At 37.9% G+C, this 18,846-nt stretch overlaps 1 protein-coding gene across 4 annotated transcripts in view; it reads right to left on the reverse strand.

The window, feature by feature from the left end:
• Jakmip2 (janus kinase and microtubule interacting protein 2) overlaps positions 1–18,846 on the reverse strand; it is a 177,059-nt gene that overhangs the window by 27,152 nt on the left and 131,061 nt on the right. For 2 of the 4 annotated variants that reach the window (XM_070036333.1, XM_070036331.1), the window contains exons 6-15: positions 16,518–16,664; positions 15,379–15,519; positions 13,613–13,669; positions 12,408–12,527; positions 11,372–11,500; positions 9,288–9,371; positions 8,464–8,526; positions 4,016–4,114; positions 2,274–2,372; positions 511–564 (exon numbers count right to left, since the gene is read on the reverse strand). In XM_070036333.1, the coding sequence (XP_069892434.1) occupies positions 511–564; positions 2,274–2,372; positions 4,016–4,114; positions 8,464–8,526; positions 9,288–9,371; positions 11,372–11,500; positions 12,408–12,527; positions 13,613–13,669; positions 15,379–15,519; positions 16,518–16,664 (993 nt within the window). The remainder of the gene's footprint in view (positions 1–510; positions 565–2,273; positions 2,373–4,015; positions 4,115–8,463; positions 8,527–9,287; positions 9,372–11,371; positions 11,501–12,407; positions 12,528–13,612; positions 13,670–15,378; positions 15,520–16,517; positions 16,665–18,846) is intronic. The other 2 variants (XM_070036332.1, XM_070036334.1) reach the window with 1 other exon arrangement.

An 18,846-nucleotide genomic window follows, 5' to 3' on the forward strand; every position in this document is an offset into this window, starting at 1 on the left:
CAGGAAAAAATTAGTGACTACTTCAACCTGCCAGTATCATTCACCTAGTGTCACAATGAACAGTCCTCAGAATTAATAGGCCTTGACCTATGTGGAAGGAGGTTTATTGAGGAAAGTGATTATAGCTCTCTGCTCCATTTTTATGGGGTTGCCAACAGCCCTTGTATTTAGGAGCATCTGCAACTGTCTGGCTGATTAATTTTACACTGGATGCCCCTGGGCAAGTGAGACAGTAATTAGCTTTAATCACTACAGATGTAATCTGCATTCAAATCTAAAACCTAGCCATGAAAAACACTGTACTGAGTCCATTCTGCATCTACATCCCAGAGGGTCTGGAACTGCCTTGGCTACATTGTATGATAAATGGGTAGATTCTTTCTAGGAAGCCACATGGTTAGGTGACTTACAGCAATTAACTTGCTAATATGCTACACAGGATTCACTAATAAGCATTTCTTACCTATGTTTAGCAAATCCACATCTTACCCATACTTAATCTTTACTTACCCCATTATCACCCAAGATGTCAAGCTGCTTTATGAGATCTGGGATGTTCACATCCTGCAAAATTAAGGAGATGAATTCAAGCCAGATATAAATGTGGCGTTCCATTCTACCAGTGCTAGAATACTCAGAGAAGACTTTTAAGGGTCTTGTCCTTCTATGGGTTGTTTTTAGTTAGCTACATCTAGTTTTTAAATTCCCTTTCTTTTTCCTCCAAGCTGTATGAACTTGGAATGTGACTCCATAGTTCTTTCTCAAATTCCTTAGTTGGAAAATGGAGATAGTAAATATCTATTGATTGAATAGAGTGCTGTGGACAAGAAAGAAAGAAAGTGTGTGAAAGAATCTAGAAGAGACTTGGAGTATGGCCATATAATTCCCCATATAATTGCTTTAAAAAAAATCCTGGTACTGGGACTTGAACTCAGAGCCTCATTCTCTCACTTGGCTTTTTCCACTAAGGGTGGTGCTCTGACACTTGAGCCACACCTCTACTTACATTTTTTTTTCAATTATGATAGATTCTAGGCATAAGGAAGAGTAAACAATCAACTAATGTTGTTCTAATTAGGGGAATTTTACTATGGTTGAATTTTGACTATCATATAGAAAATTATACTGCAAGTCTGTTTTGCTGGATAGCATTAATTTCATTGTATGGTATGTTTTCATCATAGTCCTTGAATATGCTTAAAGCAGCTGGAATCTATTTGAAACAGGTCTTTAAATATGCTATATCCATTGGATTAGGTTATTAGTTATGTAAGAAAATAAAAACATCTAAGGAAAAAATAGACAATTTTAACATTTTTCATGTAGCACAGAAAGGCCAGAAGTTGAAACACCATGAAAACAGCTTTCTATGAATGACAAGCAAGCACAGTTTTACCATCAAATTTCCCTTCTAGCTTCTTAGCTCATAGGTTAAGCTCCTTCTTCTTGCTTAAGTCTAAACAAAAGCACAGTGGACCCTACCAAAGAAGGGGAAGTCTAGCTTTCTATCTCAGCAAGAGAGAAGTCAACAGAAACAGGTAGAGCTAGTAGCTGAGTGGAAGCGGGAAGGGTCATGGAGAGGTAAAGGAGAGAACAGGAATAGCAGGATAAATCAAAGATCATAATGCGATTTCATTACATTGGAGGATGGCATATTTTCTGGAAAGCAGAGCCACTTGATCTAAGCTTAATATTTCTAATAGATACCAGTAGCACAAAAGGTAAAATTCTAACAAGCAACAAGTTATAATCCCAGATTCCTTTTGAAGAGAAAAAAAATCCCCCCTAAATTAATCTCATCAGAAGAGATAGTGAATTAGATGACTTCAAATAGTGAATTAGATGACTTCAAAGGTCCCTGTTGTCTCCCGTGATAGTGAAATTCATAGGCCCACCAAGTATCCAAAACTCAGCAAATGCATTTTAATCTCAAAGCCTTGAAATATGCTTCCTATTTCCCCTAAGTAATGAAGGCTAATTTTCTTAATAAATATTTTTGTTGTACACCATTCTTTCTGTGGCAGTTATAAATGATTATGACTGCTTGTAATCTTCATAGTTATTGTTCATACATCTGCCACATATTTTTTATGTTCTATTGACTTTTTGATACATGTGGTCATCTTCTGTTTCTACATGGTTTGTATCCAAATGGAAGACAATGAAATAAAAGACAAGACAGTCATTCACAACCTCCCGTACCACCTCCTCCACTTTTCCATTCCCCAGCATTTCTAATTTCTGCAAAAATAGAAGCCTTGATGTCTGCATACCTTGACCCCTTCTTTCATACAGTAGATCTGTAGAGCACTCACACCATCTGAGAATGGGTGGATTTGTAGATTAAATGGAGGAGATCTCCTCTCTCTCTCCTTGGAATACAATCAAGAATACATGAGAATTGAAAAAAAAAGAAAGAAAGAACAGATTCATCATTAAATCAGTGGTCTCTGTGCAATTTCAGCAGCTTATCAAATGCCATTTGGCCAAAATACTTAAACTCTGGATAGTTCATACTTAAATTGAATTAGAAAAAACTGACTAGTCAGCCAAGAAATATGGGAGAAAAATTTATAGATGGTATCACCCGTTCAATGTTTACAGAGCAGAGAAATGTGGAAAGTGGAATTCCAGCGTAGACTCTCTGAATTTTGAGAACTTCCAGGAATTACTGAGTGGTATTATCGTGGTGTTTTATGATAGCATACAGCCTCTTGCATATTCTACCTACTGAACAATGTCTATAGACTACAAAAGATGGGTTATTCTTTACCAACTCATACAAACTTCTATTTTTTTTCCAAGACCTAATTTGAAATAACCTCAAGAAAAAATTGCTGTGAACACCATACAGGAAATTTTCTTATATCCTTACCTGTCAACATAGGTTCAACTAGATCTTAAGACAAATTTTATATGATACAGTCATGTAAATATATTCTAATTTGATATATATGTTTTACTTTTTTTAATTGTGAAAATACTGTACAGAGGGGTTACAATTACATGGGCAAGATAATGAGTACATTTCTTATCAAACATTGTAGCCTCCTCCTTTGTTTCCCCTTCCCATCCCTTCCCATCCTCTCCCACCCAATCCTCCTCCCCCCACCTCACCAAAGTTGTAAAGTTCGTTTTTGACATAACAACTTGTACATCATTGTTGCAATGGGTCCACCTGTATCCCTATTTAAACGATATATATTTTATTTAAAAAACAAAACCCCAGAAAAAAAACACCTAAAAGTTTGCCTGAGTAATCAAGGTCTGTCCTAAAAGAAGCTATTTTGCTTAGTCTTCTTTTGCATAAATATATTGTGAACTAGATGTTTACTTATAAATTCAATTTTACTGCTAAAATGCTTGAGCATATTTTAAAATACCATTCTGGAAGTTACTTCAATGAGTCAAAATTCAAGGAAAGATTCACATTACTTAAAGACAATGATATGATGGTTTGAATTTATTACTTCAATTATTTAAAAAAAACATTCATCAACCTTGTCTATTAAGATAGAAATGTTTGGATATTAGAGTCTCTAAGCAGGCTCTTCTGAGTTCTAAGAGGGCTTTACCACTTTCTAGACATGGGACTAGGGCAAACTGTTCAATCTCAGTTGTCTCATCTATAAAATCTGTGGCATTAACTCTGAGTCCAAAAGAGAGTTTGAATATGACATGCTCAATTCTGCCCCACCCCATCAGGTTCTTAGTGTATGTTCTGATTATTTTTTTACTTTATTTTATTTTTTTCTGATTCTAGGGCTTGAAGTCAGAGTCCCCCTCTCTCTCTTGACTTTTTTGTTCATGGCTAGCGCTCTTTCACTTGAGTGACACTACTAGTCTGACATTTTTGCTGGTTAATTGGAAATGGATTCTCACAAACTTCCTGCCCTGGTTGGCTTCACCACCACCATCATCATCACCATCATCATCTTCATCTTCATCATCATCATCATCATCATCATCATCATCATCATCATCATCATCACCATCATCATCATCATCTCCTTACTTCCAGCTCCAGGTTTCGGAATTCCAGCAGCTCATTCTGATCTCTGGCATCCTGCAGTTCCTGTTGTAGTCGATGGTTTTCTGCTTCCTGTTTTTCTATCTAATAAAGAAAATCCTGAAGTTAGGTGAGCATTACAAAAGCAATTGCCACTTTTCAGAACAAGTATGGATACAGTCCATTTACTCAGTGAATAAGTAATTATCCTGACTATGGAAAAGTTACAAAGGACATGTGCAAAAAGTAAGTCTTTGGCTGTTCTTCTAGTTATTTTTCAGTCAAGTTTTTTGACATCACAGAGAAAAATTCTGGAGATGAAGTCTAGGGCCCTGCGAACAGTGAATCTGAAATACTCGAAGGACCTGTTGGGGTTCAGACATAACCTAACAGAACAAAATTTAGGAGTATGTGTAAGGAAAATGGACACCTCTCATTTCTGGGGTTACTTGTCACAGAAATAGTTTTTATTATAAATTGATAACCTATAATTTTTGAAGTGTTTTCATTGTTATTATAAAAGTGATGTACAGGGGCTTAGTTACATGAGTCAAGTAGACAACCTATAATTGTATAATTTTATAGGAGTACAATATGATGCTATAATTTGTGAATATAATATAGCAAAATTAAATAGGTTAATGTACGCACTACTTCAAATACTTAACACTTTTGTGGTTTCTTAAGAACTTTGAACTGCAAAATAACATTGTTACAGCCCAGGCAGGAGAGTCCATGAGATTCTTATCTCCAATAAACCACCAGAAAACCTGAAGTGGACCTGTAGCTCAAGTGGTATAGTGGTTGCCTTGAGCTGAAGAGCTGAGGGACAGCTCCCAGGCCCAGAGCTCAAGCCCAACAAAAGCAAAAAAAATTACAGTAAAAGGTAGCTTTTGTGTACAATTTTTACTATTAACAAAACAACTCCCTGCTTTTCTTTTTCTGTAGAAGAAATCCTACACTTCCTCGAGTGCTGAGTTCTAAGATCTTAGGAGAATCCTCCAAACACCCTCATTGAGAGGTGACACCTCTTCCTTCTGTTTGCTTGTACCTTTATTTATTTATTTATTTTGAGATGATATCTAACTAGGTGGCCAGGCTAACTTTGAACCCCTGGGCTTCACTGACATTTCTGTCTCAGTTTCTCAAGCAGTTGGGACTACCGAGCATGTACTATATCAATCAGTTCCATAGCACATTCCTATAGGATCTCTAGTACAATATGGTGACAGGGAGAGGTAAGTCAGCTGTGGACAAATGTGTCTCTCCTCTCTGTAAGCAAGATCCAGGTCTGAGTCATCTTTGGCTTTCAATGAGTCAGATAATCGTTACAAACTGCAAGAGGCCTTGGTCTTCCTTGGGTGGCTATTACTACATATAGTAACCACCTAAAATCTTGGATATAGATATTCAAACTCAAGGGCTTTCAAACAATAAAACATGGAATGACCCTTACTTTACCAAACACAGATGAAATATTTAACTTTATTGTCATTTCTGTACTCCATTTATTCTTAAAAGCCAAAGCTCAAAATTCCATTTCTTGGATCAAAGAAATAAAGGCTAGGAATGTTTTATGCTAAAGAAATGTAATACCATTTATACAGGACATCTGTGAAGTGAATAGGACAATAAAGATGGGGAGATACTGAGAAATTCTATGACATTGACTACCATAATCACCTTAAGTATTTTCCAGCATAGGTAGTTGTGAAAGCTATCACTGTGACTGTAAAGCAGACTTTCCTCCCTAGAATCTTGGCTATTAGGGAGAGATTACTGGTTCTAGTGGTTAATGAAGTAACAGATCAGACCATTACAGGCTTCGAAGCACAGACTGGGAATAAGGCTAGTGAAGTTTCTTTATGAGAACCTCTGATCTTTCTGAGACAACCAGCAATCAATTATTTCTTTAAAAAAATTGGTGCCAGGATTAAAGCTTGAACTCAAGGCCTCAAGTGTTCTTGCTCAGATTTTTTTTTTCATTTGCAAAACCGGTTTAATAATACTTAATCTTCTTTTTTTGATTTTTTTTATTGTGAAAATACTGTACAGAGGGGTTACAATTACATGGGCAAGATAATGAGTACATTTCTTATCATTGCTCAGCTTTTTAATTCATACTTGTCTCTACCCCTTCAGCAATGGTTCCAAGTTCCAGATTTTTTTGTTGGTCACATGGAGATAAGAGTTTCTAGAATTTTTCTGCTTGAGCTGACTTTGAATGTCTATCCTTAAATACCACTAGCCTGCTGAGTAACTAGGATCACAGGTATGAATCACCAGCGCCCAACTTCTAGTTAAACTCAGCTCTGTCTAAAATCATATAGAGGACAAGACTGAATGCCAGCCTCAGGCTGGGCACCATTGGCCTATGCCTGTAACCCTAGCTACTCAGGAGGCTGAGAGCTGAGGATCACAGTTCAAAGCCAGCCCTGGAAAGTTCCTAAGACTCTTATCCCCAGTTAACTGCCAGAAAACCAGAAGTGGAGCTGTGGCTCAGAGTGAAAGAGTACTAGCTACCTTTGAGCACCAAAGCTCGGGTACAGTGCTCAGGCCTTGAGTTCAAGCTCCACAACCAATCTTCTCCCCTCCTCATCCCCCCCACCAAAGAATGCCAGCTTCACCACACTAGAGGGGAGAAAGGCATGAAGTAAGGAGGTCAGGTCTGGCTGGCTCCATATTGTCCACATGGTGGATGGTAGGATCTGGCATCTTGTCTTCATGCTGGGGGAGGAAAACACCCCTGCCCATCCCCTGCCTCCCAGGTGATGGGTGTTCCCAGATCCCTGGAGGCAGGGGCAGGCACCTGGCTGATAGGTTACTGAATCTGTCAGTCCAGTGCCTGGGACTGGGAATTTTCTGAGGATGTACCTCCTATGCCGACCTGTTTAGGCCCAGACCAGCCTAGCAGCCAGGACTCCATGCCACTTGTGTCTCCCTGATCGTGTCCTGTGTCCTGTCTCCTGGCTCATCTTCAGTCATCATGGAGTCCCAATTCAGCTCTCCATTGGAGCTCAATTGGCTTGTTGGTATTGTTTTTGTTATCTCTTTCCTCTTTAGAATGTTTCCTAGCTGTGTTATGTGTATTTGCATGCTGCAGGCCTTTGTAACAACTGGCTACCTGCAGCCTGTTAACTGTATAATAAAGATTCCAGTATTCTATATTTTAAAATGTGGCTTCTTGGAAGATTCACCTTACAACAGGCAAACATCTTTTTCTTCTTCTCATACTGACAGGCTATCATGGGCAACTTGTATTACTTGTCAAGGATTTTAAAAATGTATACTGTTAGAAATAATCTTAAATGGGGCACTGGTGGCTCATACCTATAATCCTAGCTACTCAGGAGGCTGATATTTTCATCTCTAATTAACCACTGAAAAGTCAGACATGGATCTGTGGCTCAAGAGGTAGAGGCCAGCCTTGAGCAGAAAACGTTACATAAGAGCACAAGCCCCTGAGTTCAAGTTCCAGTACTAGAACACACAAAAAAAGAAAGAAAGAAGGAAGAAAGAAAGAGAGAAAGAGAGAAGTTAAGAAAGAGAGAAGGAAAGAGAGATGGAGAGAAAAGGAAAGAAAGAAAGGAAAAAATAGGAAGGAAGGAAGAAAGGGACAAGAAGAAAAGAATCCTAAAATAACTTCTATTTAAGTAGAAGGAGGATTGACCTCCAGAATGATTTCCCTTATGCAAATGAGTTTTCAAATTCTACCTCTGTGAAAGATCATACAAGATCATCTTATCTTGCGTTAGAGTTGTAGGACAAACCATCTTTGAACTTAAGACCATCAAAGATAAGTTTAACTTCGCCCAAATCAAACATTTGTGCTTAGATCATCAAAAATGATAGCATCTGTAAGATCTAAATCATGCTCTTGTATTTTGGTTTGGCAGTTAATTTTCTGGACACCCTTTGGCTGTATCTAAAAATTTCCTTCCTTAAACAAACAAACAAACAGTCAAGCTCAACAAAAAGATTAACGATAAAATACTAATGCTAAGTTGAGGCAAGGTCTTAGCATCGTATTCTGACACTCCCTTAAGCAAAACAACATCGGTAGTGGGGCGCTCTGGCAGGTGGATATGGGGTGCTCTGGCAGGTGGATGAACACATATATACATACAAATGTATATACGTGCAGTGTATATACAACATACGCATGTATCATTGTACAGTGCATATACAGCATATGTGTACGCGGTTAACTGCTCAGGGTAGCAGCAGGGTTCACATCCTTTCAAGTCTGCGCGCAGTGGAGCCATGCACACGTGCCACTGTACTGATGGTGATGGTGGAGACGGGATGCGGTGGAGCACGCAGCAGAGGACAGAGCAGCGTGGAAAAGCTTCCCCTTCCCTGGCCCCTGTGACACTCCTGAGAGTGCCCCCTGCTGCTCCTGGATCTCTCCTCATTTGTTCCTCTGCCCCACTAGCGTGTGGTGCCCAACATACCTTTTCTAAAAGCTCCTGGTTTCTCTTAATGAAAAGTTGTTTATCTTCTACCCAGTGTGAATCCTGTTTGACAAAGAATATCGTGCAGTCAGCATTTCAGAGTGGGAAGCACCTGTGTCCTCACCGCCCTTGGCCAGAGCTGTCTTCTTTCCACCCAGTTGATTTGCCTGGAGGTGGTAACTAGTAAGTGATACAGGACACCCATCCCTGGGCAGATCCTTCTTTAAAGACGGTAGGGCCAAAGTAGCCAGGAAAAATTGAACCCCCTTTTCATCCTCACCCACTAATCTGAATAATCCAGGACCAGCCTTCTGGGGACTCAGAAGTGACCACACAGGCAAAAAGTGAAAAGGGTCAGAATGCACACAGGCTCCATACGTATGAATGGAAACATTTAAAATGCAGAACCATCAATGTAGCATAGAGGCAGAGAATGAAGCTGGGTGGGGGACTCTCTTAGCAGTTTGTGACAACTCTAGGCTATTGATATGGGTTCTCTCTCTCCTCTCTCTCTCTCCTCTCTCTCTCTCTCCTCTCTCTCTCTCTCTCTCTCTCTCTCTCTCTCTCTCTCTCTCTCTCTCTCTCTCTCTCTCTCTCTCTCTCTCTCTCTTTGTTTCTTGCCCACCTTCATTCACTGCGTTGGCTGGGTTTACACTCTAGCCAGAAAAAAGAAACCAAAAACACCAGGGACAGAAATACAGAGTTGCACATTCTGACACAATTTGGGAGAGGTCACTGTGGTTGCGGCCCAAGCCAGGGGAAAGCTAGAGGAAGGTCAGGTTGAGTTCTCTGTCTCTGCAGGAGAGCCAAAACCAAGCGCCTACCTGCCCTTTCTGAGCCAGTGTCGCCTCCAGATCTTCAATTTTGGCTTTATACCTTAGCACCTCTGCTTGGAGTTGTTCTTGAGCCTGGTGAGACCAAAATGCCAAAGCTCAATAAGTACAACGGTCATTTGATGCATTTTCTTTCTCCCATGTCCCTCCATTACAGGTCTTCAAAAAGCGAGAGAAAAAATAATGAAGCATTTTCTAGGATTTTCTGAATCCTCACTCAAGCTTTCTATGACCTGGCATGCTATGTCATTCCAATGGTCACATCTCCAGTGTCTTTCTACTGGTCATCAGCAGGTCATCTACATGTCTCTGCCTGCAGTAACATACTTATCTCCTAAATTCACATGTCCTGTTTGTGATTGGGCACTGCTCACTTTATTTGAATGACTTACCTTTCTGGAAAGTTCTGGCCTATTGTTTTTGGTTTTGCTTCTTCAAATTCTATCCATTCTTTTGTTGTGATCTCTATTTAAATCTAAATCCAAGTCCCATCACTTTTGCTGCCCATTCCTATGGTATTAACCATGCCTAATAATAGTGAGAATAAGAAACAGAAATACAATACTACAAGGTGGTATACTACAGGTATGTCCCTTTCCAATAATAGCTTGCCTGTCTATTTCAAGACAGAATTTTATTTTAAGCATGCTTACTCATGTGCCTATGTTTGCTACCACTTAAAATATACAACTCTATTCTCTATCTTTCCTTTGAAACAACTAACAGAAGCTGCTACATTTCCCAGTAAACTCTATCACTTTCAGAAAGAAAGTCAGGCAGAACTACTGCATAGCTATGCTACCTCTTGCCTCATGTGAGTTCATCTGTAAGGCCGTTATAGCCTGCTGAAAGCAGGTGGCCATGACTCTGAAGTAGAAGGCTAGGATCATACCTTAGCTTTGCAACTTTAGGTTAACATTTTAATTTCATTGATCACATTTCTCTCTTAAGCTATTAATTCTTTTGTAAGTAGGAGATAATAACAGTACCGAATTCACAATCTTATTTAGGATACTTAGATAATAAATGTAAAGTGCTCAGAAACACAATTACAACAGAGAAAGCATACAACAAGTGTTAAGTATTAGTAGTCTGCCTGCTTGCCTTCCTTCCTTCCTTCCTTCCTTCCTTCCTTCCTTCTTTCCTCCCTCCCTCCCTCCCTTCCTCCCTGCCTTCCTTCTTTCCTTCCTTCATTCCTTCTCTCCTTTTTCTCTTTTCCTCCCTCTCTCCTTCCCTCTCCCTCCCTTCTTCTTTCATACCTCTACCCCCTCTTTTCCCCTCTCTCTTCCTTCCTTGTTCATCTTTACTTTTTATTTTATTTTTTTTGCAAAATAAGCTTAAAAGGGACAGTTATGACACAATAAAAGGCTTGACCCAGTAAGATTTGAATTCACACCCAAGTCTTGCCATTCCCCAATTGTGAGACCTTAGAGAATTCAATTAACCTTTCTTTTTTCTCTCTTTTCTTCTTCTTTTATAAGATACCTGCTTTAGTGGTCTGTCACGATTAAATAAAATATCCTCTATGGGAATTCTTGGTCAGTTGACAAATGTAATAAGTACACTATCAACTAGGAAAACAAACTGGCTAGATATTGCTTTTGAAAGGTAGACATTCTTTGTCAAGCAAAAGCAAAAAAAATGGATTATCAAAATCCAATATTATTTTGCTTTAAAAATGGAAGTTTTTTTTGAGGGTAGGAATGGGAGGGGGAAAATCAGAAGAAAGGGTGACACTGTACTTATAACCTGACTTATGAAATTGTAATCTCTTTGCACAACATATAATAATAATAATATCCTATCTCCAAAAATGTAAGTTTTCAAATAGTAAGAACACCAAGTATACATATAGCTTTTTTCTTTTAAAGGAACAAAGGCATTGCTCTAAGCTGGTTCTAAATGGCTGTAGATCCAAGTTTGTCAACATAAAAGGTAAGAGAGTTCAAAAGCCTCAGAAGGGAGAAGGATACAGGGAAAGCTGTCCTACTGACTCTTTTATGCCTATGGAACTTGCATGCTGTGGCCATAGCAAACGATTCCAGAGCCCTTTCCACAGGCGCAGGCGCACTAACCTTGGCTTCGCGTTCGGCATCAATGATGCCTCCAGTCTGCTCCTGCAGGAGGGCATATGCTCGCTGGAGGGCCTGATACTCTTTTGTTAGCTGTCGAAATCGTAGCTCAGATTCTTCAGCCGCTAAACTCTGGAGGTCAGAACAGTGATTGTGTTAGGTTGAGTTCTGTGTGCAATGAGAATACTACCATTTGTCCACTTTTTAAGGAAAATGTACGCTGTATTTGATTTAATGTTGGTTGGTCTTCTTTTTAATTCTGAAGTATAGGTGCAAACACTGAAATATTTTAAGATAGGTATTACAAAACATATGAGCAGTCCTTTGCAGTAAAAGAAGTATTTATTTATACATTTCTAATGGCAACTCATTTGGTCAGCCAATGTTAGATCCAAATGAGAGATTACACCCAGGTTTTTTGTCTAGATTTGAGGCAGTAATACTTAAGAGTTTTGTGCCCATTTCTTTTCAAACTACTCATAGCCACAAATAAATTTATAATTATAATGTATTCCAAATGAATTATAAAAATGGTTTTATACTTTTCCATCTTATAAAACTCAGGGAATAACACCATCATCAGAAAATTTTTGTCAGAAATTAAATTTAGGGATTTTACTCTGCATATCCAGGAGTTTTTTTTTTGTAACCAAACTCCCTTGAACATTTTAACGTTGAACATACTTAACTCAGTGTTGTCTTAGACACATGTACAATTTTCTGTGCTTGCTCTCTGGTTTACAGCTTCCTCAGATGAACAAATTGGGAAGGTTATTTTTATTGTGAAAAGAGTATTAAAGTTAGAGAGTTAATTATACACACATTTCTAGAAGGATCACTTGATCTAGGTGATGTTATTTATCAAGTGGTAGCAAAGTCAAGTGTGGTCACAAAGTTGGCCTCCATTAGGACCAAGTTGATGATCCCTTTGTGAATCATAAAGGAGATGAATATTAAATACATTTTTTCTCCTCTCATTTAAAGCAAAGGTTTGAGGACAATGTTCCAAAATGGAGAAATGGAAAATAGAGAAACTTACTTCATCTAAGTCATCATCAGGAGTAGCTGGTGTTCTGTCTGTTCTAAATGAGGCCATGGATGAAGTTTCCGAATCCATGGAATCTTCATCATATCCAATGAATGGGTCCAAAACCGGCCTCTAAACAGAAAGAAATACATATGGTGGACAGCAGAAATGGAGAGAGCTTATAACCCTGATAATTGACACAAGAGTAGCTGAGCAGATGTGAATTATTTAAGGCTTCTTGAATGAAATAAAAATATTAGACATAGACACAATCATACCAATATGTGTGTCTCCCTCATTCGTTCACTTCTGATGTGCTTAAATATATTTCATGGGCATGCTAAACTGAAACTCACTTGTAGGTATTTTTTGAAGTGATAATTCAGTAATCAAGATTTGGCAATTCTGGGGGTTGGGGATTTAGCTCAGTCAGTGGAAGAGCATTTGTCTGGCAAGTGCCAGGCCCTGAGTTCAGTCCTCAGTGATGAAACAAACAAACAAACAAAAGGATTTGGCAATTTTCACAAAATCATCATAATGTCTTATATATTACATTTCCATCATGATGAATTAATGTGGTTTTCTCTTTATATATTTAAAATGTGCTCAAGTGACTTTGAAAAATCCAGGCATCTAAATAAAGGGGATTGTCAGATCTTGTCATCCAGTTCTACATCCAAATTAATTGATGTAGTTGAAAAAATAAACATCATAATCAAACAAACAGACAAACTTTATAATGAGGTTTTTGTGGATTGTGTTTAAAAGATATTGGTGGATGGTGAGAGTCATTATCAAGTGAATATATTAAACAAAGCAAATATAACATTATTGAGTGAATATATTAATCAAATATAGGGTAGGCATAAGAATTTAACATTCGCTAGAAGGAATCATCAAATCATCTGTATCTCCTGAGTGTTCTTGGAGAGTAACTCTCCAACTTGCCATATAAGTCTTTCTACACTAAACCTGGTATCTTTGCCATTCAGAGAAATCATATTAATTCAACCCTTTTTAGATTAAAATAAGTAGCATAGTCATTTTACTTGGCAATGTCAATTGGAGAGATTTTTCTTCTAGAAAATAAAGCTCATGATTACTGCAGATCAGGGACATTTGATTTATCACATTTTTTTTCTCCACAAAGGTCGGTTGGCAAACTTCCCCTCTTCAGCTATGGGTGTTAAACACCTGATAACCTAGTTTCTTATTACCTTAATGGGCTTGGAGCTTCTTCGATGCTTTCTCCTACGGATGAGTTTTTCTCGGTCCTGGAAAACAGAGGTAGACTTTTCAGATCTAGAGTCGGCTCATTTTTCCTATAGACAATGTAGGTTTCTTTGAGGTATGACATACGTTATTTTGGCTTAAATTTTTGTCTTATACTTGAAAACCAAGTCATTCTAAGAACAGACATTTATAGTCTCCCAAAACAGTTTTCCTTTGCTGAGACAAAAAATTACTTTGATTTGTGTTGAGAAAAAAAAATGTGATTGCACAATAAAGCACCGTTCATCTCATCTTATCACTTGTAAGGGGTAGAAAGCTGTCCCTTGACTGTTTCTGCAGTCTTGCTTGGATCCTGGGGCAGGAGAAGAGGAGAGAATGCAGAGTGACTAGTTGGTTGCAGTCATCTAGTGTTTAACTTTTGTTTTACTTATATCTGGGGGGGAATGTTCTGTGAAAATCAAAGAAAAGGTAGAAACACCGAGCAATTTCTTGATCTATTCTTGCTGTGAATGGAGATATTGAGGAAATCTTGGGTTTACTCATTAAGCTCCTATATATTAACTCAGCACATGTATACTAAATGGACTATATCATGAATTAATATGCTTAGAGATCTCAAAATTCTACAGAAACCTGGGGCTTAATCTCAGGGGACTCAAACTCTGCAAATTCCTAGACTAGTGAATACGCAAAATGTGTAAGTTATTAAATGTGGAGGTTAGGGAGGGTTCTCTGAGGCTTCAGACTATGTTTCTGAAGTAATTTGGTTAAAGCTTGTAGGTTTTCTGAATGTTTTTTGGTCTTCAGAGGAAAAATATTTTGATTATATGGCCTAAATAGAACTGAGACTTCTAACAGTGATTTATACCTTATATACTTAGATTGATTACGCTCCTAATCTAGTGTGCTTACATTATAACATATACTCAACTTAAAAACCTTAAAGGATTGAATGAGAAATATTACAAACAAGTTATAATCTTTCCTTTCCTCAATAGTAATAAATCATCTTGTTCACCTACTTTCCAGACTATTGTCTAAGAAAGACCCCTGCCACTTTGTAGACTATTATATAAGACTCTCACCCTACCCTCCATCACTAGTTCTCCTGGCGTGAGAAAAACCAAGGATATCATCATCAGAATGAAGAGGAAGGCAAAGAAGAACAGAGATCTCAGCCTGTGTTACTGTTAACAGACCACAGCCAGATGCAAATGGGAGCAATAAGTACTCTGTCAATTCAGCAAATACCCAAGTAACAATCAGAAAACCTGGACTGGCATTCTAGCTTTGTTGCATAATCATGGTGTTGCTGTTATTTAGCAAACGTTTGTTAAAATTCATCTGTGTTCTATGTGCTGATGATGAGGTTTTGGTAGACAGGTCTACTACAGTCTTGGTTCTGTTATTATAGGGAAAGTATTTAATCTGACCCACAGGATCAGATACTCGGAAGCAATTGCAAGATACACACTCTACATTCTTACATAATAATGCATTTGAAAATTTTTCTAATTGCAACCATTATTTGTTATTAAATTCATTAGCAAGGGATTATAATTGGAAAAGAGTAAGGCAGTTTGATAATACAAACTATTTTTGAACTACAGTCTCCTGAATATAATTATATACCGAGCATAAGAAGTGGGTCTATGGAATTAATCCAAAATCACTAAGTGCTTCCAGTGTATGTTGAGTTTTTGTCTGCTTGACCTTGGGAAACTTTTAGAGTTTACAGAGTAAGACCTACCCTTGTGAGCTCATCAATAATGTTCTGTTGCTCAATGACCTGAAGTTTTAGAAACTCTGTCTCCTGTTCTTCATTAGCTTGGTCAAGGTCATTTAGAGATTTTAACTTCTTCAAGGGGGGATGGGATGTAATTTTCTCTCTCTGGATTAGAAACGAAGAAAGAACAGGTAAGACATTTGAAAATCCTAACCTTCAGTCATTAATATATTTGTCACAAGTGAATAATGTTAGAGCTAAATTTGAACATTACTCCCCTCATATTCATACTTTACACTTACCCACTAAAGCTCTCACACACCGTTTATCTGCTAAGTGTGTTAAAGCTGCGAGGGATCTCTACAACTGTTTGAAAATCTCTGCAGAGGACATTAACGAACTACTTGTCCATATTCAATACAAGATAAATATCTCTTTCCCCACTGTTATGTAAGTTCTTAGAAGGCAAGGTAACTGAGCTCCCTAGAGAGGTTCTAAGAGGAGACACTCTAAAGCCTTGCTTCTATTTCCAAGGTTTTAGAGCCCATGCAGATTTCTGGAAGCACTCCTACAGGTCTGCAAATTTAGAAACCTTCTAAAATTCAGAAGCAGCCACCTTCCTTTGCTTTCTTCTTTAAGGCTCCCTTGCTTATATAAGGGTAATTCCAAATGGCACTGTGTTTGTGTGTGTGTGTGTGTGTGTGTGTGTGTGTGTGTTTGAACTCTAAGGCTTCATTTTTCATACCTCCAATTGTTTTTATTTATTATTATTATTATTGTGAAAATACCATACAGAGGGGTTACAATTACATGGGCAAGATCGTGTGTACATTTCTTATCAAGCATTGTTGCCTCCTCCTTTGTTTCCCCATACCATCTCTTCCCCTCTCCACCCCCCCCCACTCCTCCCACCCCCCACCCCGCCAAAGTTGTAACATTCGTTTTTCGACGTGTCTTATACATCTCATTGTTGGAATGGGTCCACCTGTATCCCTATTTAAATGATTTGTTTTTTCCCTTCCACAAATTATATCAATATCAAATACAGTGAAAGCAGGGCTTATAGCACTGTGTTTTATAAATAAGCTGAGAAGAAACAATAAGACAGAACAAAAACTTTCTTTTAAAAGGAAGCTATAGTTTGCCAAGGCTATGAGACTCACCATTTCTGAGTTTTCCTTGGTAACGGCTTTTAGTTTTTCCTCCATACGTTGCAAAGACATCATCAGTTCATCATTTCTCTTGGCGAGGCACTTGTTTCTTTCCAGGAGAGGTTTGCATTGCTTTTCAGTTTCCCGTACTCGTTTTAACTGGGAAGAAAGAAGGTAGAACTTATCTCTTGTACTTGGGTGGAAGAGAGGTAGAAAAAAATGATGACCGGGTGGGGAGATGGCAACCCCAAAGATACCTCTATGGGCTTCACTCTGTGTCTCAGACCTGACTATTGTCACTCCAGTTCTCCATTTAAAAAAGATCCATTGCTTTGTTTTGCATTTTCCACTAATGGCTTTTAATCAGAAACCTCAGAACTCCACATCAGTGTAACCTGGAATGGTCTGCAGGATTTGCCTTTTGTGAATGATCAGGAGCCTTAACTCCCTGGCTCTCTGATTTCCCCACCTCAGTCACTCTGCTCTGCTCAGAAAGGCATAGTAGCCCCTCCGAATTCCAAGTCTCTGGGTCTCCAAACTCTGTTCTCTTCTTCAGTGAGCTTGCTGAAGTATAGCAACTCTGAGTAAGGCTGGCTAGCTTAAAGGAAGCTTTATTGAAAAACAGCAACAGAAGAAACATGATTTGTTTTTGTTTTGTTTTCACTGTAACTTTTTTTTTAAACTAATGACTGTGTTTTAATGTTTATTTTTATTGGTGGTGGTGGTGGTGGTAGAGCTTGAACTCTGAGCCTGGGCACTGCCCCTGAGCCTCTTTGTGCCCAAGGCTAGTGCTTTACCACTTGAGCCACAGCACCACTTGGTTTTCTTTTAGTAGTTTATTGGAGAAAAGAGTCTCCTGGAGACTTTTCTGCCCGAGTTGGCTTTGAACTGTGATCCTCAGATCTCAGCCTCTTGAGTAGCTAGGATTATAGACATGAACCATCAGTGCCCAGCATATGATTATGTTTTAAAATATCTATGTCTCATCAAGCTTTTGCAGCTAGACTGTACTGTTACCCATTCATAACTTAGCATGATCATATATTCTCACCTCACTAATGCTAAGCTCTTTGCTCTCTGCTCATTAGAAGCCAAGAACCACTTGCCAGGGGTGGCAACCAAGAATGCCTTCAGGTTCTGCCCAGATAGCCTCTAACTAAGGATCACTGGTCTACATTTATGAATATTGGCTTGAGTTAATTTTTCACTGTCCTTCTCTCCCTTTTACTCTCAAACTCTCCTGTCTGGATGATGAATTTTTGGGAACTATAATGGGTTCCCTGTTAGTGTTCTTATGATTCCTGTATTCTTCCCATACTAATGACTATGAGTAGAGATGTGTACAGGAATGAGATCTTTGTACAGAGGGAAAGGAGAGGTATACCAGAAACATCTAAGAAGAGTTTTTAGGTATTCGTTCCCATGATGTAAAAAGTTTATCATTTTGGGAGATGCTAAAGGAGGAGACCATTACCAATTAGCATTTGACAAAAACCCACTGCAGTTCCTCAACTTTATCCCAAATTCCATTTGAAAACTCCCATTTTTATATCTAGAGCCAAAACTGGAATTTGTTTTTATATATAATCTGACCCAATAATCAGAGAGAGTTTTCAGTGTCTGAATCATTAATATTAAATGTTAAGTATATATATTATTGTTATTTATCATATCATATCAATTACTTTAGTCTTTATCTTTTTTTCTACAGGTAGGTGATGTGAGTTTTATATTTTTAAGATTACTTTATGCATATTATTTATAGAAAATGCAGATAAGAACAAAGAAAATATCTATAATTCCAACATAACATGTATCAATAATAAATTCCTATAGCACCTCAAAATGTTATTTTAAAGAGATATCCTCTAAATATAGCAGATAAAGATGGAAATTAAAGTTTACATATGTTTAGTTTAAGTTTGTAAACTTTATAAATGAAATTAATTTTTACATAAAGTTTATATATGAAACTAACATTTACAAGTTAAAGTTTATATAAAGCTTAAATAGGTATATAAAGTTTATATATTGAAATTAAGTTTTTAAGTTTGTATGTGGATGTATATGTACACATAGATAATATATATAGTGTATATACACTATATATATATATGTACACTAAATAAAATATAATAATCTGGCTGAGTGCCAATGGCTCAAGCTTGTAATCCCAGGTACTCAAGTGTCTGAAACCTGGAGAATCTCAGTTCAAAATTCAGCACAGATAGAAAAGACTGTAAACCTCATCTCAATTAACCAGGAAATATGCCAGAATGGAGATGTGACTCAAGTGATAGAGCATCAGCTGTGAGAAAGAAAGCAAGAGAGTTTAAATACT

Source organism: Dipodomys merriami, unplaced genomic scaffold, assembly GCF_024711535.1.
Source record: "Dipodomys merriami isolate MVZ:Mamm:240054 unplaced genomic scaffold, mDipMer1.0.p SCAF_27, whole genome shotgun sequence".
Taxonomy (NCBI): Eukaryota; Metazoa; Chordata; class Mammalia; order Rodentia; family Heteromyidae; genus Dipodomys; species Dipodomys merriami.